Source organism: Scyliorhinus torazame, chromosome 1 (assembly GCF_047496885.1).
Source record: "Scyliorhinus torazame isolate Kashiwa2021f chromosome 1, sScyTor2.1, whole genome shotgun sequence".
NCBI classification, from domain to species: Eukaryota; Metazoa; Chordata; class Chondrichthyes; order Carcharhiniformes; family Scyliorhinidae; genus Scyliorhinus; species Scyliorhinus torazame.
Genome location: NC_092707.1, coordinates 33,365,412 through 33,390,211, shown reverse-complemented (window position 1 = coordinate 33,390,211; position 24,800 = coordinate 33,365,412). Strand labels below are relative to the sequence as shown.

Below are 24,800 nucleotides of genomic sequence, written 5' to 3'. Positions count from 1 at the left end.
TGGAATCGAACCCGAGTCCTTGCCCCTGTGAGAAAGCAGTGCTAACTACTGTGCTGCCCACATCAACTGGCAACATCAGCTCCATTCACACTGGTTGTTACGTGCATTTGTCATGAGGGTAAGGTCAAGCTTAGATATAATGCACAAAGCAGCTGAATCGGCTAATACCACCATCAATAAAACATGAATGTTTTCATCATCAGCAACTTCAGCAGAGGAGAGAAGGGAAGTGTACAAGGAATACATAGAAATTTCAACACGGACAATTGTAGGCTGGTGTTTGTAACCTAGAAAGTTTATGGGAAAATAAACAGTGGCAAGATATGTATGAGACTGAGACTAGCAAAAATGGTACAGTTGTATTTTTAATAAATATAATACAAAATTCCAAGCCCATTGAACAAGGTGTAAAACTTTAAAGCTAAAACCTCAAAATGAAGTAACTTTTTTCTAAAACACTGCTAACATTTTTTTAGTCCACTTTGCAGTGTGCCAGATAGAGTTTCTATCTACCACTTGGTGGCAGGCATGGATGCATCCACTTCAGTCCACTTTTGTGATTAGTTCCTCAATGTACGCATCAAGCTCATCATCTGTGTTAATTTCAATATCCTGTTAAAGCAAACATAATCAATAAATACCAATATCCAGTCCTTTACTACACCGCTTCACAGAATGATGAAACGCAAGAACAGTGTAAGCAAATATACATTTCTGAAATTGCTTTCTCCTCTCCAGTAGTAGCTGACTCCAGCACAAGTACACTTTCACTTGTTCTGCAGTATTTAAGTATCTTACTCAAGTGTACATTCTTCATGTGTGACTAGACAGCAGGGACAGGAAGTTTTTAACAGAGCCCAGTGCTGTTTGTGCGCTGCCCATTACAGGGTGTTGGATGGTACTCATGGATGGGAACAACGGCTGACTTTCTCCTCTCATTGCGGTCAATTGTGGATCCTCAGATGAGATCATGGACTGGGAAAGACAACCTTCAACGTGGCTCAGTTGGAATAAGTTTTCATTAGATAAGCTAAAAGTGAACAAATTCCAAAACATTAACAACACTAAACATAGGCAGTCCAGAGCAAATTCCAAATGAACTCTCAGCAGCTCATTTCACCAATCTCAACCGTCTGCATTGAGATGTGTTAGTTGGGTTCCAACTTCTTTTCCGGGCAAACTGTTTAATGATTGCTAACGTTTGCCTTGAAAAGGCCGTTTCAAAATGCATGTTTCCATAAATTTCTCAAGGACTGTACACAACACTGAGCATTTGCCTCCTGTCCGGTCACAGATACAGGTTTTCATTCCACAACAGGCCTTCTGAACCGAGCTGTGGCTAGAGGATTTCCCCAGCCTAACACCACTTCAAATTATGGAAGGGAGACAGGACAGAAGATCTTTCGGCCAGTTGTGTCTATGTCAGCTTCTGCAAGAGCAACTCAACTGGCTCCACTCACCCATCTTTTATCAGTAAACCTGCAACTTTGTTCTCTTCACAGTGAAAGCCAAATGAGGGAAGTATCTATCAGATTTGAACATTTACTGGAAAACCTGCTTATTAAAATTGGAGGCATAACATTTTTGATGCATTTAGTACTGTAATGTGTTTGTGTAAGATTAACAATCTTCTTGTATTGCAATAATTTTGCACCACCTTTGATGTGATAATTATCTCAGCTTTCTGCTGTGTTTTCTTACAGAGCTCAGGTATGGGCACAATAGGCAAAATGATTTCCTTCTGGGCATTATTTGTCCATTTTGGAACGAAGTTCCACGGTGAGGACGGGAAAGTAGAATATTTCCCACTGCGGAGGCTGGCAGGAAAACACGTCAATTCTTCCGGCCTTGACCTGATTAATTATCCACCCAGGTGCTTTACACCATATTCAGTGGCAGGGCAGGCCTGGGTGGTGGGTAGTCTGTCATCCTATCCAGGCACCAAGGTGCCCAACATGATTGAAGAAGGCGGACCTTCTGAAAATGATAACGGATTTGCAGAAACATTTTCAGACTGTAAGATGGACCCCTCTCCTTGACACCTGATCTGGAAGGTCCACCTGCAGATGTAGCCCCACCCATGTCTGTGGTGGTCCAGTGATGCGGGCAGCCTCGATCCTGAACTCCAGAGGCAGCTCCAGCCATTATTCAGGTGAATTCCCACATCAACATGTCATAGTTTCCTGAAATGTTGCACGCTGGCATATTTTCCAGCCAGCATTGCGGAGTATCTGGCATGGTGGGGAGGGGGCCCTTCAACTGCATCCCATCAACAGGAGGTTCATGCTGGCCTCTGGTAGCTTTTCCAAGCTGCCATGATAGGCACCAGCGGAAGACCCAGCGTGAAATCAATTTACGTATCTCCCCCAACACCCACCATCGAACTGTCCAGCGGGGTGCTTGGGAGAATTCTGCCCATGATTTCTGTGATGAACATATGTGCCAAGTAGCGTTATGCAAGGGAATGGCCTCATCCTCGTCTTCATACTTCCCCTTAATGATACTATCTGAAGATACGGAGTCAGCTTCCACTTGCACACTGATGACAAACTCTTAACTTGCAGTCCATCTGCTGCTGAAACCCGAAATTGCTTTCGTCGCCTGCGGACTTGACAATCTCACTGTTCTCCTGGCCACCTTTCCAATCTTCAGAACCATCACCCAAAACTCTGCTGCCTGCATCTTAAATCATATGAACTCCCACTTTCCCTACATTTTCTCTCAATTCCCCACTCCCATGCCTCACATTTAGAATTCTCACACTGGCTCCCTCTTTCCTAACCCCAACGTCTTTTTAAAAATTAATTTATGTTGTCACTGGCTGGGCGAGCATTTATTGCCTTTCCCGAGTTGCCCTTGAGAAGGTGGTGAGCTGGCTTCTTGAACCGCTGCAGTCCCTGAGGCGCAGGTACACCCACTGTGCTGTTAGGGAGGGAATTCTAGGACTTTGACCCAACGACAGTGAAGGAACGACAATATACATCCAAGTCAGTAAAGTGCCTTGGAGGGGAACCTCCAGGAGGTGGTGTTCCCAGGTTTCTGCTGCTCTTGTCCTTCTAGATGGTAGTAGCTGCGGGTTTGGAAGGTGCTGCCTCAGGAACTTTGATGAGTTACTGCAGCGCATCTTGTAGATGGTACACATGGCTGGCACTGTTTGTTGGCGATGGAGAGAGTGAATATTTGTGGAAGGGGTAGCAATTAAGCGGACTTTGTCCTGGATGGTGTTGTTGGAGCTGCACTCATCAAGAGTATTCCACCACACTCCTGACTTGTGTCTAGTAAATATTGGACAGGCTTTGGGTGGTGAGTTACTCACCTAGCCTCTGTCCTGCTCTGGTAGCCACAGCATTTATATGGCTAGCCCAGTTTAGTATTTGGTCAATGGCAACCCCTGCCAGATATTGATGGTGGGGGAATTCAGTGGTGGTATTGGCATTGAATTTCAAGGGGAGATGGTTAGATCCTCTCTTGTTGGAGATAGTCATTGCCTGGGACTTGCGAAGCACAAATGTATCTTCCCACTTGTCAGCCCAAGTCTGGATATTGCCAAGGTCTTGCAGCATTTGGACATGAACTGCTTCATTATCTGAGGAATTGCGAATAGAACTGAACATTGTGCAGTCATCAACGAACATCCTCACTTCTGACGTTATGATGAAAGGAAGGTAGGGCAGCACGGTGGCACAGTGGTTAGCACTGCTGCCTCACGGTGCCAAGGTCCCAGGTTAGTTCCCGGCTCTGGGTCACTGTCCGTGTGGAGTTTGCACGTGTTTGTATGGGTTTCGCCCCCACACCCAAAGATGTGCAGGGTAGGTGGATTGGCCACGTGAAATTGCCCCTTAATTGGAAAAAATGAATTGGATAATGAATTGGGTACTCTAAATTTATAATTAAAAAAATGATTGAAGGAAGGTCACTGATGAAGCAGCTAAAGTTGGTTCGGTCTAGGACCTCACTAGCCCGACAATCTAACCCTGCCCCCAACTGTGGAGAAATTTGTGTTCTTCTGAGTCTGGCCTCTTGTGCATCACACCCCCAAACTGTTAATGACAGTGTCACTTGGGACAGAGTTCTTACGATTCTGGAATTCCCTCCCTCAACCATGATGTATCTTAATCCCCCCCACCTTCTTCCTTGAAGATCATTGTAAAATCCACCTCTTTGAGCAAACTATTAGGTAAGCTCTGTTATGATATGCACAATAAGTTTGTACATAATGTTATACATGACCTCCGAATACTAGGTGGCATTGTAAACACATCAAATCACATGTTCTGGGAGTTGATCGTGCTAGGAGATAGATGTATTTGCAGTCGTTCCACAAGAGTTGTTTAGTGTTAGTTGTTTGTCAGTTGATTTATCCTAGTTATCTTACTACACAGTTTAGTTTAAAATAAATTACTTTAAACTACATGTCCTGTGGTTCATCATTCACTTCGGCCAGTCTACAGAACATGACATGGTATTAGGCTTGATGGTTTACTAAGAACTCAAAGATTCTGTACAAAAAAATCCGAACCACTAAAGGAAGGACAAGGAAGAAAACTCATCTTTGCTACTGCTTTGGGATTTCTCCACATTAAAGATGCTACATAAATACAAGCTGCTGCTGCTGAATAGAACATTGCTCAAGTTTTCAACCAGTGTCGGTGCCAAACATACCCAAAAATAATTCAAAGTGTTCCCCACTTTATTCCAACAAATGCATTCATAGGTGCCTTTCCCATAGTGTGACTTTCCCACCCACAACATATTATCCTCGTGACCTCTTTGATTCTAATTAAAATTTCAGGCTTCATTTTAATGTTCAAATTAGCCTAGCTTGGACTGTTCCCAAGAGCACTCCAGCTTTAACGGAGTTTCCTTCATCAATTAGCTCAGGTTTGTCCAACCTCCAGTCCTTGTCCCTATCCAGTCTGCAAAGCCTCCCAATGGGACCACCCCGCGATAGTTTTCAAAATGCTGCTAAGTGCAGTGTAAGATTCTTACCAATCAGAGGCTGATCCTCTGCTGCTGAAACGCCCATCAGTGAGCCTATCAGCAGCAAACATGGAAGAGAAAACAGTTTGTGATTTGAGGAACAGCGACACTGGTGGCAGCGAGAGCACTCAGGGTTGGGTGGGGGAAGCAGAGTCGCACTCAGGGCCAAGTGGGAGGCAGAGACGCGTTCCAGGCTGGGTGGGAGAGGCAGAGATGCACTCCGGGTGGGGGGAGTCAGGATGTGATGATGTGAGCAGGTTGTTGGGGATCGCTTCCCTGGGGTGTGAGAGCATGCGGGAGGGAGTCAGTGGTTCTGTGTGGGTGGGTGAACATAGAACATTACAGGCTAGTACAGGCACTTCGGCCCTCAATGTTGCGCCGACCTTTGAAACCACTCTAAAGCCCATCTACACTATTCCCTTATCATCCATATGTTTATCCAATGACCATTTAAAGGCCCTTAATGTTGGCGAGTCCACTACTGTTACAGGCAGGGCATTCCACACCCTTACTACTCTCCGAGTGAAGAACCTACCTCTGACATCTGCCCTATATCTATCACCCCTCAATTTAAAGCTATGTCCCCTCGTGCTCGACATCACCATCCAAGGAAAAAGGCTCTCACTGTCCACCCTATCGAATCCTCTGATCATCTTGTATGCCTCAATTAAGTCATCTCTTAACCTTCTTCTTTCAGAAGAAAATAACCTCAAGTCCCTCATAAGATCTTCCCTCCAGACCAGGCAACATCCTGGTAAATCTCCTCTGCACCCTTTCCAATGCTTCCACATTCTTCCTAGAATGCGGCGACCAGAACTGTACACAATACTCCAAATGCGGCCGCACCAGAGTTTTGTACAGCTGCAACATGACCTCATGGCTCCGAAGTTTAATCCCTCTACCAATAAAAGCTAACACACCATATGCCTTCTTAACAACCCTCTCAACCTGGGTGGCAACTTTCAGGGATCTATGTACATTGACACCAAGATCTCTCTGCTCATCCACACTACCAAGAATCTTACCATTTGCCCAGTACTCTGTCTTCTTGTTATTCCTTCCAAAATGAACGTGGAAGGTGTGTGAAAGGGTGGGAGAGGGAGGCAGAGCGAAGGGAATGTGTTTTTTGGCTCACACCCAGTCTCAGGGTTCTCAATCACCCCCACAGAATAAAAGGCACTCTCACCGACAGCAGGCGAGAGAGTGAGTGAGTGAGCATCCGGAGCACTTGGGAGTGAGCTGGACATGCAGGCTCTCACCCTTTCATCAACCCGTTATTATTTATGACTTTTTATAAATATCAATTATTCTAACTCTTGTTTGCTTAGCAATTTATTTCATTTTCATACGTCAGCTTCTCATTTTAAAAAAATCGCGTTGAATGGTGTGTCAAACCTTATCTTTCTGGAATTTGCTTCGTGATTCATGCACCAGAACACCCAGATCCCTCTGCAATCTCTCATCATTCAGAGAAGAAGCATGGGAACCTGGATTGTAGTTTTAGGGTAAGGGAGAATGAGAGTATAGAGGTCAGGAGCACAGATTTGACATCGCAGGAGGGGGCCAGTGTTCAGGTAGGTGGTTTGAAGTGTGTCTACTTCAATGCCAGGAGTATACGAAACAAGGTAGGGGAACTGGCAGCGTGGGTTGGTACCTGGGACTTCGATGTTGTGGCCATTTCGGAGACATGGATAGAGCAGGGACAGGAATGGATGTTGCAGGTTCCGGGGTTTAGGTGTTTTAGTAAGCTCAGAGAAGGAGGCAAAAGAGGGGGAGGTGTGGCGCTGCTAGTCAAGAGCAGTATTACGGTGGCGGAGAGGATGCTAGATGGGGACTCTTCTGCCGAGGTAGTATGGGCTGAAGTTAGAAACAGGAAAGGAGAGGTCACCCTGTTGGGAGTTTTTTATAGGCCTCCTAATAGTTCTAGGGATGTAGAGGAAAGGATGGCGAAGATGATTCTGGATATGAGCGAAAGTAACAGGGTAGTTATTATGGGAGATTTTAAACTTTCCAAATATTGACTGGAAAAGATATAGTTCGAGTACAATAGATGGGTCGTTTTTTGTACAGTGTGTGCAGGAGGGTTTCCTGAAACAATATGTTGACAGGCCAACAAGAGGCGAGGCCACGTTGGATTTAGTTTTGGGTAATGAACCAGGCCAGGTGTTGGATTTGGAGGTAGGAGAGCACTTTGGGGACAGTGACCACAATTCGGTGACGTTTACGTTAATGATGGAAAGGGATAAGTATACACCGCAGGGCAAGAGTTATAGCTGGGGGAAGGGCAATTATGATGCCATTAGACGTGACTTGGGGGGGATAAGGTGGAGAAGTAGGCTGCAAGTGTTGGGCACACTGGATAAGTGGGGCTTGTTCAAGGATCAGCTACTGCGTGTTCTTGATAAGTATGTACCGGTCAGACAGGGAGGAAGGCGTCGAGCGAGGGAACCGTGGTTTACCAAGGAAGTGGAATCTCTTGTTAAGAGGAAGAAGGAGGCCTATGTGAAGATGAAGTGTGAAGTTTCGGTTGGGGCGATGGATAGTTACAAGGTAGCGAGGAAGGATCTAAAGAGAGAGCTAAGACGAGCAAGGAGGGGACATGAGAAGTATTTGGCAGGAAGGATCAAGGAAAACCCAAAAGCTTTCTATAGGTATGTCAGGAATAAGCGAATGACTAGGGAAAGAGTAGGACCAGTCAAGGACAGGGATGGGAAATTGTGTGTGGAGTCTGAAGAGATAGGCGAGATACTAAATGAATATTTTTCGTCAGTATTCACTCAGGAAAAAGATAATGTTGTGGAGGAGAATGCTGAGCCCCAGGCTAATAGAATAGATGGCATTGAGGTACGTAGGGAAGAGGTGTTGGCAATTCTGGACAGGCTGAAAATAGATAAGTCCCCGGGACCTGATGGGATTTATCCTAGGATTCTATGGGAGGCCAGGGAAGAGATTGCTGGACCTTTGGCTTTGATTTTTATGTCATCATTGGCTACAGGAATAGTGCCAGAGGACTGGAGGACAGCAAATGTGGTCCCTTTGTTCAAAAAGGGGAGCAGAGACAACCCCGGCAACTATAGGCCGGTGAGCCTCACGTCTGTAGTGGGTAAAGTCTTGGAGGGGATTATAAGAGACAAGATTTATAATCATCTAGATAGGAATAATATGATCAGGGATAGTCAGCATGGCTTTGTGAAGGGTAGGTCATGCCTCACAAACCTTATTGAGTTCTTTGAGAAGGTGACTGAACAGGTAGACGAGGGTAGAGCAGTTGATGTGGTGTATATGGATTTCAGCAAAGCGTTTGATAAGGTTCCCCACGGTAGGCTATTGCAAAAAATACGGAGGCTGGGGATTGAGGGTGATTTAGAGATGTGGATCAGAAATTGGCTAGCTGAAAGAAGACAGAGGGTGGTGGTTGATGGGAAATGTTCAGAATGGAGTACAGTCACAAGTGGAGTACCACAAGGATCTGTTCTGGGGCCGTTGCGGTTTGTCATTTTTATCAATGACCCAGAGGAAGGCGCAGAAGGGTGGGTGAGTAAATTTGCAGACGATACTAAAGTCGGTGGTGTTGTCGATAGTGTGGAAGGATGTAGCAGATTACAGAGGGATATAGATAAGCTGCAGAGCTGGGCCGAGAGGTGGCAAATGGAGTTTAATGTAGAGAAGTGTGAGGTGATTCACTTTGGAAGGAATAACAGGAATGCGGAATACTTGGCTAATGGTAAAGTTCTTGAAAGTGTGGATGAGCAGAGGGATCTAGGTGTCCATGTACATAGATCCCTGAAAGTTGCCACCCAGGTTGATAGGGTTGTGAAGAAGGCCTATGGAGTGTTGGCCTTTATTGGTAGAGGGATTGAGTTCCGGAGTCGGGAGGTCATGTTGCAGCTGTACAGAACTCTGGTACGGCCGCATTTGGAGTATTGCGTACAGTTCTGGTCACCGCATTATAGGAAGGACGTGGAGGCTTTGGAGCGGGTGCAGAGGAGATTTACCAGGATGTTGCCTGGTATGGAGGGAAAATCTTATGAGGAAAGGCTGATGGACTTGAGGTTGTTTTCGTTGGAGAGAAGAAGGTTAAGAGGAGACTTAATAGAGGCATACAAAATGATCAGGGGGTTGGATAGGGTGGACAGTGAGAGCCTTCTCCCGCGGATGGATATGGCTGGCACGAGGGGACATAACTTTAAACTGAGGGGTAATAGATATAGGACAGAGGTCAGAGGTAGGTTCTTTACGCAGAGTAGTGAGGCCGTGGAATGCCCTACCTGCTACAGTGGTGAACTCGCCAACATTGAGGGCATTTAAAAGTTTATTGGATAAACATATGGATGATAATGGCATAGTGTAGGTTGGATGGCTTTTGTTTCGGTGCAACATCGTGGGCCGAAGGGCCTGTACTGCGCTGTATTGTTCTATGTTCTATATAAACTCAATATCCATAATCTCAAACATCTACTCATTCAACAAGCAGTTTTACCTCTTGAACTTTCCTCAACAGCTCCACTATGTTATTCCGCAGTTTACAGAGTTTTTCCTGCGCATCTGTTAGCTCTGCATCATTCTGTTGCAACTTTTTTTCAGTTGCTCGGACACGCTCTTCAGCCCGGGTCTGGTAGGCAGTGCAGAGGTTCTTCAAACCCTCCTCATACTGTTCAAAATAATCTTTCTGTTTTTGTGTGAGAAGAAAATATATAATTTCAGGGTAGCAATTAAAAGAAAGCGACGTCATGGATCTGTAATTTTATCCATCAAAACCTTTACCTCTTCAGTGCAAATACTTTCCCCTCCAAGTAAAGGGTTTTTGGGTTCAAATCCCACTCTGAAGATTTGAGCACAAAACGTAAGCCGACACTCAATGCAGCACTGAGCGAATGCTGCAATGTCAAAAGCACACTAGTTTGGATCAACAACTTGTCACATGGAAAGTGGTGCTTGCATACTATTGTCTGCCATTCCATTTTGCATTAACTTGTGCTGCTAATGTTCCTCCCCTAGGATAGTCTGCAACTCTAGACATGTATATTAAAATGGATCTGGGTCAGAGCAGCAATACCAGCCATGTGCCACAGAACGCTGGGATACAAGGTAGGAAATTTACATTGCCAATTCACTATGTTTTCAGTCACAATTTTACCATGATGGAGAAATATCAATTCAAGACATCAGACTTTACCAAAAGATGAGGGAGGGCTTCAGTGTGGATAGTCAGCCAATCAACAAAAAAAAAAGTACATTTACAGAGCATCCTCTTGCTTCTAACAAAGTGTTTCACAACAAATTAGTTACTCTTGAAGTGCAGCCATTATAATGTCAGCAAATATGACAGGATCTCATAAGCACAAAATAAATTCTTCTTTGATGAACTTTACTTTTCCTCAAAATGTGCGACAGGATCTTTTCCATCCACCCAAACAGATGGCTTACCATCTCAACCAAAAGACAATGAAACATATTGTCCGATCTTTTCTTTCCCAAGAGGTAATTTAGTGTCACCAATCCACCTACCGTGCACATCTTTGGGTTGTGGGGATGAGACCCATGCAGACACGGGGAGAATGTGCAAACTCCACACGGACAGTGACCCAGGGTCGGATTGAACCCGGGTCCTCGGCGCTGTGAGGCAGCAGTGTTAAGCACTACGCCACCGTGCTGCCCCATATTGTCCAATCTTGAGACAGAGTATGCTGGCAGCGGCAGGAAGGTGGATTATTTCCTGCTGTGGAGGCAGATGGAAAAACATGCCAAACCTTCTAGCCTTGACCTCATTAATTATGCAGCTTGGTGCTTTACGCCGTATTCAGTGGTGGAGCAGGCCTGGATGATGCGTGGTCTGCCGTGTTTGGGTGCCATATTGAAAAGGTGCCCAACATCACTGACCCACTAACGAAGGAAAAAGATGGACTACCTGAACAAGATGTCAGATCTTCAGGCGCACCCAGAGACCGGAAGATGGATCTCCAGGAACATTGAGACTGGAAGATGGACCCCTCCAGGCACCGAATCTGGAAGATCCACCCGCAGATGCAACCTGGGCCTATTCTCTGGAGGTAGCCCCAGGTATTGTTCAAGTGAGTCCAGACATCTGCACACCACATTGCTCCAAATGTGTTTCACGCTGATACTACAGAAAATCTGGTGTTTGGGTCAGGCTTTCAACTGCATCCCATTAACGGATGCAAGTGAGGTTCTGGCTGGCTTTTTTTGGGGGGGGGGGTTCTTTTATTTTTTTAAATTTAGAATACCCAATTCATTTTTTTCCAAATTAGGGGCAATTTAGAGTGGACAATCCACCTACCCTACACATCTTTTGGGTAGTGGGGGAGAAACACGGAGAGAATGTGCAAACTCAACATGGACAGTGACCCAGAGCCGGGATCGAACCTGGGACCTCAGTGCCGTGAGGCAGAAGTGCTAACCACTGCGCTAGCGTGCTGCCCTTTTGCGGTTTTCTGACCCACCATGGTGGGCACTAACGGAAAATCCGGCTTCAAATTCACGGCGGCACGAAACTGATTTCTGGGCCTCCTGCCAGCCATCGGACCGGCTGGCAGGGGTTGGGTGATTTCCGTCCAATATCTCAGTACTGCACTGAAGTGTGAGTCTTGCTTATGCGCTCACATACTGAAGTGGGCAAGTACCCACATACAAGAATGATACCAACTTGGCCAAGTTAATTCTTGTGCAAATCCTACTTGATTTATACTGCAACACTTGCTGAACAGGTAGCAAGTCTTTAGCATCTGTTAAAACCACCCCCCCATGCTAATTTCTACTTTAGATGGTTCCCCCCAGAGGATTTAAATGTCTTGTAGTTTCCATGACCACTTCCTTTAGGCAGCTATATGGGGCCAACTTCCCCCAATTGATAGTAGCTATTAGATGGGATCTTGCTTGGTGGTCTGCGCACCCGATTTCATGGCTTGGGAGGATCGCCCTAATTAAAATGAACATATTGCCCAGATTGTTACATTCTTTACAAATGCTGCCTATTTTGCTGTTGGCTAGTCATTAAAGAAATTAATGGAATGATCAGTACATTTATTTGGAACAAATAGAAACCTTGTCTGAAGTTTGCTGAGCTCCAGTTACCAGATGCTGGGTCTCCTGAACATTAGGCTATATCAGCTGGCCTCTTATCAAAGATTCACCAGAGATTAGGGTAGGATGGATCCTGCATCCATATGGCTTGACATCGAAGCAGAACAGTCAATGTTCCCTCTACAGGTCTTATTTATGGTGACATTAGTGCAGGCTCTGCTAAGTGTGATAATCCTATTATTAATAATACTCTTCAGAGCGTTGAGGTTGGTCCCCAACTCGAAGGGAGATCTAAACTCACTTCCACTCTCTCTCATTTCCAGGGCAGTCCAGACTTCTCACCTGCTCTTATCGCCCATGGATTCGATACCTGAAGAGAAAGAGGCTTTTGTAGGCTGGGAGACATGTTCAGAGATGCCTCCTCATCATCCTTTGAGCAGCTATGTCAGAAATTTGGCATTCTGAGGCAATCCTTTTTAAAAAAAATATTTACAGCTTACAGACTTTATCCTTAAAAGGACTTCCCTGAATCTTGACTCCTCAATTTCCACAGTGGAATGAATCCTGATTTCTGTGGAGCCTAAACAATTGATTAGTAAGTTCAATGATGTTTTGAACTTCATGGTCTGCATCACCACACAATGTCCTGCAGGCACAGGAAAAAGTCTTAACTATCAAGATTGATGAGGAAACATGGGGTAACATATGGGATAATGCCGATAGAATTTCAGTTTACATTAAGGAGACCCAGTTCAAGGTAGTACACCCTACTCATATTACGGGTAGTTTTAGACACAGGTCAGATCCTGCCTCATCCCCGATGTGCCTAAAGTGCCAGGTATGTGAGGACGATTATATACATTGTCTATGGGCCTGTGTCAAGATTCAATCCTATTGGTCATGTGCGGTCAACACTGGAGAGAATTTTTGAGAGAGCCTTAGAGTCTAATCTGTATTTCTGATTCTGCATCTCCTGGATGGGAGAATCACAGATTCTAACGACAAAAGGCTATAAAATATCCTGACTGGTCCTGCTCCTAAAAATATCCTATGCTCCTGGTTGAGTGACAAATACCCCTCTATCCAAAATTGGCATAGGCCGATTATGGAATGTATCCCTGTGGGATTTTGTATATCTGTTTACCCCTCTAAATCCAATGCATTTCATAAAGTATGGACCCCCCATCTTAAATCCTTATGTTCCGGGCAGCACGGTGGTGCAGTGGGTTAGCCCTGCTGCCTCACGGTGCCCCGGTCCCTGGTGCGATCCCGGCTCCGGGTCACTGTCCGTGTGGAGTTTTGCACATTCTCCCAGTGTTTGCGTGGGTTTCGCCCCCACAACCCAAAGATGTGCAGGGTAGGTGGATTGGCCGCACTAAATTGCCCCTTCATTGGAAAAAATTAATTGGGTATTCTAAATTGCTTTTGCTAAGCTTTAGTTCAACTCAATTTAATCCATTTCAAGTTGCTAGTCTGAATTCAATACTTTGGAGTGTGTACCTGTATTGTTTCCTTCTGCACTGATAAGATTTTGCCCTCTTTTCCCCACTCACAGTGACATCTTGTTGTTGGATTCATGCAGCATTTAAGCTAGAGGCTCTGGTTCCTCAACTGACCTGTTCAGAATCTATTATGTACTGTGTTGCTTGTGTTTAGGCTTGCAATAACTTGTTCTGTCTATACCCATTTTGCTTCAATTCATTATTTATTGTGTTTATTATTTTAAAAATAGGAAAAAAAACTAATAATAAATATATTTTAAAAAATATCCTCCACCCCCCAACCGCTGCAGTTTCTGAAAGATCACAGAACATGTACAATACAGAAACTGGGGTGGGGGTAAGAAATGTGTGGATGGGGAGGGGAGCACAGACATGTTAATAAATGTTTCACACCTTTGTGCGAAAACTTACCAGCGGAAATGAAGCCAGCTCTTCCGGTGTCATTGAACTCAACTCCTCCTTTGTTACCCTGTAATTTGGTGGCAGAAAATATCGCAAAGCGTTTCTAAGTAGAAGAGAAAAAATTATTTTAATTAAACTATATTCATCCTTCCATGTGGAGTTTGCACATTCTCCCCGTGTCTGCGTGGGTTTCGCACCCACAACCCAAAGATGTTCAGGCTAGGTGGATTGGCCACGTGAAATTGCCCCTTAATTGGAAAAAATTAATTGGGTACTCTAAATTTATATTTTAAAAAAAAAAGAAAACTATATTCATCTTTAAAATACCATACATAAACTTGAGACAGATTGGCGCAATACCTCATCTCAAGCATAACCACATGGCTATATGTCAGGTGCCGGTCCATGAACTGAAGCAAGCTGCCACACAAATACTGAAGTTTGAAGTAATAGTGGGAGCTTACCCTTGGCATTTAATTGATCAATGTACTGTGTAATGTAGTAATGATCCGTAAGACCTAGGTTCAATTCCTGCGATGTGAAGAGCGTTCAAATTTCAACTGGCACAGAAGTGAGGGATATTATCCTTGACTCCAGTATACAAAGATAAATGGACAGGAGTTTCAACTCCTGATTAATACCCTGTGACCCCTGATGGAAATGCAGAGACGGACAAATTGTGACTGGCCTCAGATCTAATATCGGAGATCTAATATTGGACATCAAGAATTACCATTTGGGCAAGGGCCACCATATGCGTTGTATCCCAGAAGAAGCCTTAAAAGGAGCGAAATATGGAAAAATATTCCTTATTTGTTTCTGAAGGATAAAGTGGACAATCAATACACATCAGTTTTAATCAGAAAGATGCCACAATCATGTTCCTTAGGGTTTAGACATTTTCCGTGACCTTCAAATGGAAGGTAGACATGGTGAGGTGAGAGTGACTACCCTTAATATCAAGGCAGCATTTAACGGAGTATAATATCAAGGAGTCCCAGCAAAACTGGAGTCAATGGGAATCAGGGCGGTAAACTCTGGTTGGAGTCATACCTGGCACAAAGGAAATTGTTTGTGTTTGTTGGAAGTCAATCACCTCAGTTCCAGGACATCACTACAGGAGTTCCTCAAGGTTGGGCTCCAGGCCCAATAATCTTCAGTTGTCTCTTCAACTATCTTCTTTCCATCATAAAGGTCAGAAGTGGGGATGTTTGCCGATGATTGCACAATAGGGTGGCACGGTAGCACAGTGGTTAGCACCATTGCTTCACAGTGCCAGGGCCCCAGGTTCGATTCCCAGCATGGGTCACTGTGTGCGCGGAGTCTGCACGTTCTCCTGGTGTCTGCGTGTGTTTCCTCCGGGTGCTCCGGTTTCGTCCCACAAGTCCCGAAAGACATGCGGTTAGGTAATTTGGACATTCTGAATTCTCCCTCCGTGTACCCGAACAGGCGCCGGAATATGGCGACTAGGGGCTGTTCACAGTAACTTCTTGTTGCCTACTTGTGACAATAAAGATTATTATTATTATGTTCAGCACCATTTGCAACGCTCAGATACTGAAGCAGTCCATGTCCAAATGCACCAAGACCTGGACAACATCTAGGCTTGGGCTGACAAGTGGCAAGTAACATTCACACCACACAAGTACCAGGCAATGACCACCTCCAACAAGAGATCTTGCCACATAACATTCAATAGCTTTACCATCACTGAATTCCCCACTATAATAATAATTAATTAGTGTCACAAGTAGACTTACATTAACACTGCAAGGAAGTTACTGTGAAAATCCCCTAGGCGCCATACTACGGCGCCTCTTCGGGTACACTGAGGGAGAATTCAGAACGTCCAACTCACCTAACAAGCATATCTTTGGACTGTGGGAGGAAACTGGAGCACCCAGAGTGAAACTCACGCAGACACGGAGAGAACGTGCAGACTCCACACAGACAGTGGCCCAGCTGGGAATCTAACCTCGGTCCCTGGCGCTGTGAAGCAACAGTGCTATCAACACCCTGGGGTTTACCATTGACCAGAAGCCCAACCAGGCTAGCCATATAAATACAGTAACTACAAGAGCAGGTCAAAGATTAGGAATCCTGTGCGGTTAACACCTCTGACCATCATCTACAGGGCAAGTCACCAGTGTGATAGAATTGGCCTGGATGAGTGCAGCTCCAACAACACTCAATAAGGTGGACTCCATTCAGGACAAAGCAGCTCACTTGATTGGTACCCATTTCCGAAACATTCAACTCCACCACCTCTGATGCACAGTGGAAGAAGAAATGTGTACCATTTACAAGACGCACTGCAGAAACACTCCAAGGTTCCTTAGGCCGCACCTTCTAAACCCACGACTACTACCATCTAGAAGGACAAGAGCAGCAGATATCTGGGAATACCACCACAGGAGTTCTCTCCAAGCCACTCACCATCCTGACTTGGAAATATATGGCCGTTTCTTCACTGTCACTGGGGCAACATCCTGGAAATCCTTTCCCAACAGCGTAATGGGTGTACCTGTATCACATTGACTGTCGCAGTTCAAGAAGGCAGCTCACCACCACCTTCTTAAGGACAATTAGGGATGGATACTAAATGCAGGCCTAGCCAGCAATGCCTTTATCCCGTAGAAAAAAGTAATGAGCCATCATTCTCTCACCTGAAGCTGACCACTAGTGCTTCGACAGTCTCTTTGCTAGTTGTCGGTTGTGTAGTGTCTGGCTCCATCCTGGTGCTGTCTGAAGTTGATCCCGTTTCCACAGAAATGTCCTCTTCCACGCCCAGTGTGTCAGGTGTCGGGTATTCCGGAGATGGCGGTTTCATCAGCCTCACATCCATACTTGCCTTCTCAACCCTGCAGGAATAAAACACATCAAAATTAAAACACCATGAAATGTTCACAAAAATGACAACTGATAGTTACCATATGCCCGTTAGCTGCTTTTACAGCGATTAACCGGTTTTGCAAACTATTTATGGTCATTTGCAACATTTTATAAATTGAAATGTGTGTGAAAACTAACACATTAGAATGCATAAATCAATCAGGGGCGATTCGGTCCCATGCTGACAGATGGACTTGGGAAGGACTGGCCAACAGGCTGGCCGGATGGACCAAGACACACACCAGAGATGGACATCCAAAGGCAGTCCGACTGACATCCAAAGATACACAGCAATTGAGTGGAAGACAAAAAGTGAAACAGACTGAAGGAAGAAAACATGATTTGATTCGAGAACCAAAGAATCAAACAGATTGAGAGCTGGCTATGTTTTAATCATGATTCTGCTGACTCCAAATTGTTTTTGGAAATGATTTGATGAGTGGGTGGCATAAAATTAAATCCATTTCCAAAATATAAAGAAAAATGTTAATGGCATGTTATCCTTCATCTGGGTGGAAGTTATGTTCGGTCATATACAGACCTAGCTAGTTTGCACCTGGAGCATGGGTATTGCACCTCAGGAAGGATATATTGGCATTAGAGATACTGCCGCACAGATTCACAAGAAAGATACCTGGATTAAAAGGATTAATTTATAAGAACAGGTTAAATAGACTGGTGTTGAATTTGCTCAAATATAGAAGATTAAGAAGTGGTCTGACCAAGGTGTTTAAGATGATTAAAGGGTACAATAAGGAATGGAGAAATTGTTTAGTCTGTTGGGAGGAATTCCAGCACAAAGAAGAACATGATTTTAAAACGTGAGCCAACCGGTTTAAAACATCCCGCACGGAAAGGGCAGTGGAAATCTAGAACTCCTCTTATCAAAAGGTTGCTGCGGCTAGGTCAATTAAAAATTTAAAAACTAAGATTTTTGTTGGATCTGGGTATTAAAGAATACAGACCCAAGTCAAGTAAATGGATTAATGTTACAGATCAGACATGATTTCACTGTACAGAAGTAGAGGCTCGAGGCTGACTGGCCTACTCTTTTCATTGCGTTTACTACCACTGTACCGCTACTTGATCTACTGCTGAAAATACTTGGATATCTAAGCCAAATGCATACAATCCCAAAGTCTTGACCATGCTTACATAAATCTAAGCTGTCCAGGTCAAAGTAAATGGGGTTCCACCTCACAATAAGTGTGTGTATATTCCTTACTAGACAAATGAAAAGGTGACATTTCTTTGTTTTCTTTGAATACTCAAGATATTCAATTGATCTGAATAAAAAACTGGATATTCAAAACATTGCGACGAGTGTGAGAGCCTACAGCACAATATTGCTTTATACGGTTAGCAAATTCAGAAAGAAGTTGGTACAGGCATGTAGTTTCAGCACATTGTTTGACAACGTTGAAGGAGGCTTTTCTTTGCTTCAAAGATCTTCTTCACTTGATCTAGCACTAAAGGCCAACACTGGGTACCAAAGGCAAAATACTGATCCAATCTCAACAGTTTGCATTAGAAGTACAAATGTTTAAAAGAATAGAGCAATATGAACATACGAATTAGCAGCAGTAGGCCATTCAATAAGGAAATTACTGCGGATGCTGGAATCTGAAACAAAAGAGAAAATGCTGGAAAATCTCAGCAGGTCTGGCAGCATCAGTGGAGAGAGAAAAGAGAAAAGCTTTGACAAAGAGTCATCGGACTCGAAACGTTAGCTCTTTTCTCTCCCTACAGATGCTGCCAGACCTGCTGAGATTTTCCAGCATTTTCTCTTTCGTTAGTAGGCCATTCGAGCCTGCTCTGCCATTTAATCAGATCATGACTGATCTGTTTGTCGCTTCAACTCTATTTTCTCGTCTGCTCCTAAAACCCTTGACTGGCTCATCAATCAAGAAATCTATTTAACTCAGCCATAAAATTAATCAAGGACTCTCCCCCCACTGCTCTCTGGAGAAAATAATTCTACAGGCTGATTATTCTTTGATACACATTGAGACTCCATTACCAGAGAGCACACAGATCCTAGTTCTTGTGAGAAGCTACTGTGATGGAAGGATAGATTTGGTTGAATGCATATTTTCAGGTTCCAAATATTGAACATTGTTCAAAACGTTGCATTACTTTGGAAAATGACATATGACAAAACAAACATTGAATAGTCAGGGTGTCTGCAGATCAGATCTTTTCTAAACTGAGCACCTTAGGTGCCAAGTCAAGACTTTCCATCAGACACCACCAAGGTTTAAAGAGAGGAGAGAAGACAGAGTTGATCAGAAAGTGGTGGCAACAACACAGTGAACAAGTTTTAAAATACACTTTTCTGCATAAGGAAAGAAAAACTGAGAGAAGGTGAAGAGTCCACTGCTATGAAGTCCTGGACAAAACCAGTTGAAGTAGAAGACAGTATGATTCCAAAACAATCAGATGAGGTAGAACAGCTCTGCAAATAGGACAAGTGATTTGCTACTCAAAGTGGCATTTTCATTGTTTACAGAGCTTCCAATACAACACTGGTTCTTGGACAGATGACATACTGCAACAAATCATTGGTCCCATTTATAAATGAGGTTTATTCTAGGTTACTGAGGGACTGCCACATTGAAACAGCATCTGTGTGTCTGGTGCTGTGCAGCAGGGAGAGAGAAGGAAAGAAATAAAACAATATTCTCACCATCTGTCTCTTGGAGTGGTTGCAGTTGGAACATAATCAAACTTGACCTTCCACCGAACCGACTGTTTACTTGCTGCAACATCAGTAACTCGCCCGGTGTACCATTCCTTATTCACCTTTACTTCTACAAGAAGCCCTCGGTCTGCACAGGAACAACAAAACGTTTCAACAACAAATATGTGGGGAAGGTGCCAGAGGACTGGAGAACAGCTAATGTAATAATAATCGCTTATTGTCACAAGTAGGCTTCAATGAAGTTACTGTGAAAAGCCCCTAGTCGCCACATTCCAGTGCCTGTTCGGGGAGGCCGGTACGGGAATTGAACCTGCGCTGCTGGCATTGCAAGCCAGCTGTTTATACCACTGTGCTAAACCAGCCCCTAATGTGGTCCCACTATTTAAGAAAGATTGTCGAGACAAGCCAGGGAACTACAGACCAGTGAGTCTCATATCAGTGGTTGGGAAACTACTAAAAAAAAAAATGATCTTTATTGTCACAAGTAGGCTTACATTAACACTGCAATGAAGTTACTGTGAAAAGACCCTACTGGAGATTATTCTGAAGGAGAGAATCTATCTCAACTTGGAGAGGCAAGGTTTGATCACGGATAGTCAGCATGTCTTTGTCAGAGGGAGGTCATGCCTAACAAATTTGATTGAATTTTTTGAGCATGTGTTGCTAACTTTTGCCTTAGTTAATTGCTCTGTTCTATCACCTTTGCTCTTGAGTCGCCAAGTATCTTTCTGATACCGCCACGTGGTTCAAGTCCGAGTAATGATCAATAATCCAATACACTGCTTAGCAAGAGTTAAATCAAAGCACATTTATTATATACAGTAATCAATACTCGTGCATAAATTCTACGTCTAAGCTACTTCCTACAACTAACAGGCCAATACTTAACTTGGAAATGGCCCACCAGGTCAGGGAAACGAATGGCCTTTTGTTCGGGTTCTGAGCCTGTGTGATTCGAAGTTGGTACAGATTGGTAGCTCGGAGCGCCTATCTCGTTGCGAGCGTTGAAGTAAGACTTACTGGATGTTTCGCGATGGCTGGACCGGTCACTGTCAAGGGTTGGTCTGCGTTGCTGAGTGACCCGGTCAAGAAGAAGCAGAAGGGTGCAGGAGGATGCAGCAGGGCTAGCAGAAGGGTTGATTTGAACTTGGACTCTATTCTTATAGTCCCCAGGGGCTTCCCGCCTTTCGGGGCGGACCCTGTACCTGGTTCCAAGTGATTGGATTTTGTCCCAATCACGTGGTTCGATATTCTCCAATGCTGAAGCGATTCCTTGATCAATGGGCAGTCTTGAGGTGGTCGTTCACCTCCCTTTGTGTAGGCTTTTGCTGGCGCCGCTGAGTCTGGGTTGGCTTTGTGTGTCTAAAATGTTGCACATTGTTCCCGGGGATTGCTTATTAGTATGCAGATGGCTGGTGTTTTGTTGTGCTGATGGTTACTGGTATCGATCTTGTCCGGCCTTCCCAGAGGTGAATACACAGTCTACCTGTAGCTGCTTGTTTTAGTCCTGTTGGCTGCTTTTCCCATCAGCCTTTGCCGTTCACCATTTTAAATCGGGGTTAGCCATTCTAAACCGGGAGTTAGCCATTTTAACTGGCTACATTCCCTCCTTGTGATCCTAACGTGAAGCGTGAAGGATCACATCACTATGTTGCTTTCCATTCCCTGACCTCGGGGGGGACACACTTCCTTCATGGCCTCTGCACTGACCATAGCTATGCAAAAAAACTTTAACTAACAATTCTAAGGGCGCTATATCAGACAGGGACATGCATTACAAAACAATAAACTGGGAACCTCTAACTTATTCTTAATACACTACATTCACTTAAACATTCCATTATCCTACCTTCCACAATCATACAACAAAATCATAGCATTTCATACAGTCTTTCCTTGCTTGGCAGTCAAGCTCAGGATCATACAATTTGCTCATGAAAAAGTTCTTTACAGTTCTTTATTTACAATAACAATAAACGCAAGTGAATGTACTGTATTATCGATCGCGGGGGTCGGGGGTCTGGTCGTAACCGAACATAGGGGATCTGATCCTACATACCGGGGTTCAAGCGCTCTCCTTCTCCATTTCCGTAGACGCATAGTCTGCACAATGTAGCAGAGTATCGCTAATGCTAGTAATGTTTCGATTACATAGGACAGAGAGTACCAGGTTATAAACCTGGCACACCAAGATGCTGTAGTGTCGCTGGTGACTGGGCTCTGGGTACTGCGGGATAGTGAAACATTAAAGGCTGGGGTTCTTGAAGTCATGGGGTTCGCGGTCACGTGCAACCAAATGTCCAAAAGCACAAGGGTGATTCACTTGAAGGAAGTCCTCATGGCTCTTCTCTTTCCTTTTCTTTCTCTGTCTTCTCCGGTCCTGGAGCTTCTGGAGTTCTGTAGAAACAGGCATAGTGTCTGTAACTATCTTTGTTTAATATCTTGTACGCTAGTGTGTCTGTCCTTTGGTGCCAATTATTCCCTTTATAATTGGTCACTATGTGTGACTCCCTCATTTTTTTTCCAAAAAAACAAATTTTAGGACATGGCACACTTCCCAATAATGAACCAATGCTGACTTAGCATCCAAATGTTCCAGGATGTAAATAGCAGATGGCCGGCAACCTAAAGGTTACCTAAACAAAACAAAACATTTTGAAAGAAAAATGCCAAAATGAGGTGCGTATGGGCCGCAACGATTTGGATGGAGTCCCCAGGTAGGACGGCTACCAATGCCGTATCTCTCCTACCCGAGCGTAGTTGACCAGAGGGGGGATTCCCAAGCAGGGCGGGTCCCAAGCCGTTTCCCCACTGCCTGAGCAACCGACAAGAACGGGCAAAAATGTAGTCATCGTGGTGGGGCTGCCGTAGTGGTTCTTTCCTTCGAACCAGAAGGGCAGTTACGAACGGGCGTCTGGTTCCGTAACCAGTCTCTGCAGACAAGCTCTCAGAGGTTTCAGCCGAACTGGTGTCTGGCAATGGTGAGTCTCTGTAGGCAAGTCCTCAGAGGTTTCAGCCGAATAGGCGTGGGGCAGTGAGAAAAAAATTCTCCTTACGGACATACAACATTTAACAAACGTACAAACAACATTCTGCAGGTTCCATCAGAATACGGGGCATCGTAAATCACATTTGGGCTGGGGTGTAATTAGCATATGGAGGGAGTGCAGCGTGACCGAAGAAGAAAGGAAAGAGGAGTGAAACAAAAATGAAGTGGCCTTGCTGAGGTAGCGCTGCCATGAGAAGTGGTGGGTAAGCACGCACAGTTTGCATGGGGCAGCTGGGACCTTGTAGCTGCTGTGGGCGGTGTTCTCTTTCATATCTGGGGGCTAGTCTAGCTGGTGGGGGTCTCCTGCAATCTCGGGCGAAGTGTCCTGGCTGCCCACAGTTGTAACATGACCCCTGGGGCACATAAGGTGGAGCAGGCTCTCTGGTGCATTATTCCCTTGGGTATGGTTCCCTGGGTGAGGGGTTGGGGCTGTTGGTGTCTTCGCTGGTTCGGGGGGGGCATTTGTGGGCTGATTGCGTTGCAGTTTCAGGGGGGCTTGACATTCTCGTGCGTAATGTCCTAATTGTCCGCAATTATAACATTCCGCTGGTTTCTGGTGGGGGCTGTTGCTTCCTACGTTTACCCATGCGGGATTCTGGTGCGTTTTAACTGGATGCATGTCTGCCTGCTCTTCCTCAGGTTCCCTAGCTGCGGGTTTGTCTGCTTCTGCCTGCTGTTCTTCAGGATTTTTAACTGTGGGTTTGCTTTGTACAGACTGCTCCCAGGCGCGGGACAATCTTTTAAAAACCCATTTCTCCTTGTGGGCTTCCTCTGAGGGGTCAAAATTCGTACAGGCTTTTTGTCCTGCCTCTGTGGCATGGGAGATAAGGGTGCGGTCCATTTGGCCATACCGTCTTGGGACAAATAGGCGCGTTCTAAATTACCGAAAACTGCTGTGAAATGAATCCACAGGCGTCCAGCAAACGCTGTGGGGTGTTCTGTCTTTTCCTGCCTGCACTTATAGAGGCCATCTACGGGGTCACCCCGGTTATACCCGATCGCATCCAGGATCGCGGTATGCATTTCTGCAAGGGTGCCTCCTCCTACATTCTGTGGGTCGGGAGGGGCTGCTGCTACTGACGGATCTAAACTTAAAACGGTGAGCTTTACCCGCTCTCTCTCTCATCCAGGCCGTACATGGTCGCCTGATGTTTAACTGTGGCAAAGAAATGGTGGGGGTCTGAGGTGGGGAGAAACGGTGTGATCTTATCGCACGTGTCCTGTAATTGGGTCACTGTTAAGGGGGTGGAATATAGAAATTCCACATCGTCCGATGTGGCTGTGCGGTGGGTGGTTACAGGGTTCATTGGAGCGTGAACTATCTGCTGTGTGGGGGGTTGGGGCGCTTTTCTCTTTTGTGACTTTCCCTGCGCACATGTTCCCTGAACATATCTCTGCGCTGTTTCATTCAACTCTTCCCAATCAGGGCCGTCTTCCTGATCTAATTTTTCCCCAAAGGTTTCCTGAAAACCCTTTTGAACAGAAAGCAGTGATTGCAGCTCTGCAATCTGCTTCCGGCACTTTGCGTGATCTAGCGTGCTTTGTCTTTGTTGTGGTGGCAGCATGGAGTGCTCTTAATGCTGCCTTTAGATCGCTACACTGTCTCTGTAACGCTTCTACCTGTTTTTCCCTTTCCTCTCGTACCAGGACTGCACGTTGCGAGTCCTGATAAGCCTTTTCGTATTGAGACTGGAAGCTGCTTAAGTGAGCCAGACAAGACTGGTGAGCCTTTTTGGCGTCATCCACCTCTACATCTTTTGCTGCCAATTTCCTTCTCAAGTCTAAATTCTCCTTTTCTACCTCGCTTACATCGACCTTACTCATCCGATGTATGCCTTCAACTTCTTTCCGGAGCGTCCTAACGACCTCCTCTGTGCCTCGCAATTGTGCCAAGCAGGACACGATTGCCATCGGCTTGCGAGCTTTCCCTAAGCTCTTTTTGTGGATCTCGCTCATGGTCTCCCACCAAGTATGTCCTATACTCCCGGGACCCGATTCCTCGTTTTCACAAAAATCATTCCAAAGGGGCCATCCTTTCCCTTTGAGATATTTCCTGATCTCTTCCTCCCAAATGGGACATTGTCGCACTCTACTGCTGCTGGTCGCTGCGACCGCAAATTCCTCTGGGTTCATTAGGCGCTGCATTGCCATCTTTCCTATCCGAATGCTTCTTTTAAATTTGGAACAGGGGAGCTAAGGCGGTGCTGTAAATACGGGTACGGCTTTCGCTACT

At 45.0% G+C, this 24,800-nt stretch overlaps 1 protein-coding gene across 2 annotated transcripts in view; it reads right to left on the bottom strand.

The window, feature by feature from the left end:
- Positions 1-347: 347 nt before the first annotated feature.
- Positions 348-24,800, bottom strand: part of morc2 (MORC family CW-type zinc finger 2) — a 203,786-nt gene continuing 179,333 nt past the window's right edge. The window contains exons 22-26 of one of the 2 annotated variants that reach the window (XM_072484185.1): positions 19,504-19,645; positions 16,592-16,786; positions 13,935-14,028; positions 9,461-9,649; positions 348-612 (exon numbers count right to left, since the gene is read on the bottom strand). In XM_072484185.1, the coding sequence (XP_072340286.1) occupies positions 544-612; positions 9,461-9,649; positions 13,935-14,028; positions 16,592-16,786; positions 19,504-19,645 (689 nt within the window). In that variant the 3' untranslated portion in view covers positions 348-543. Of the gene's footprint in view, positions 613-9,460; positions 9,650-12,363; positions 12,494-13,934; positions 14,029-16,591; positions 16,787-19,503; positions 19,646-24,800 lie in introns of those variants that run through there. The other variant, XR_011936455.1, reaches the window with a different exon arrangement.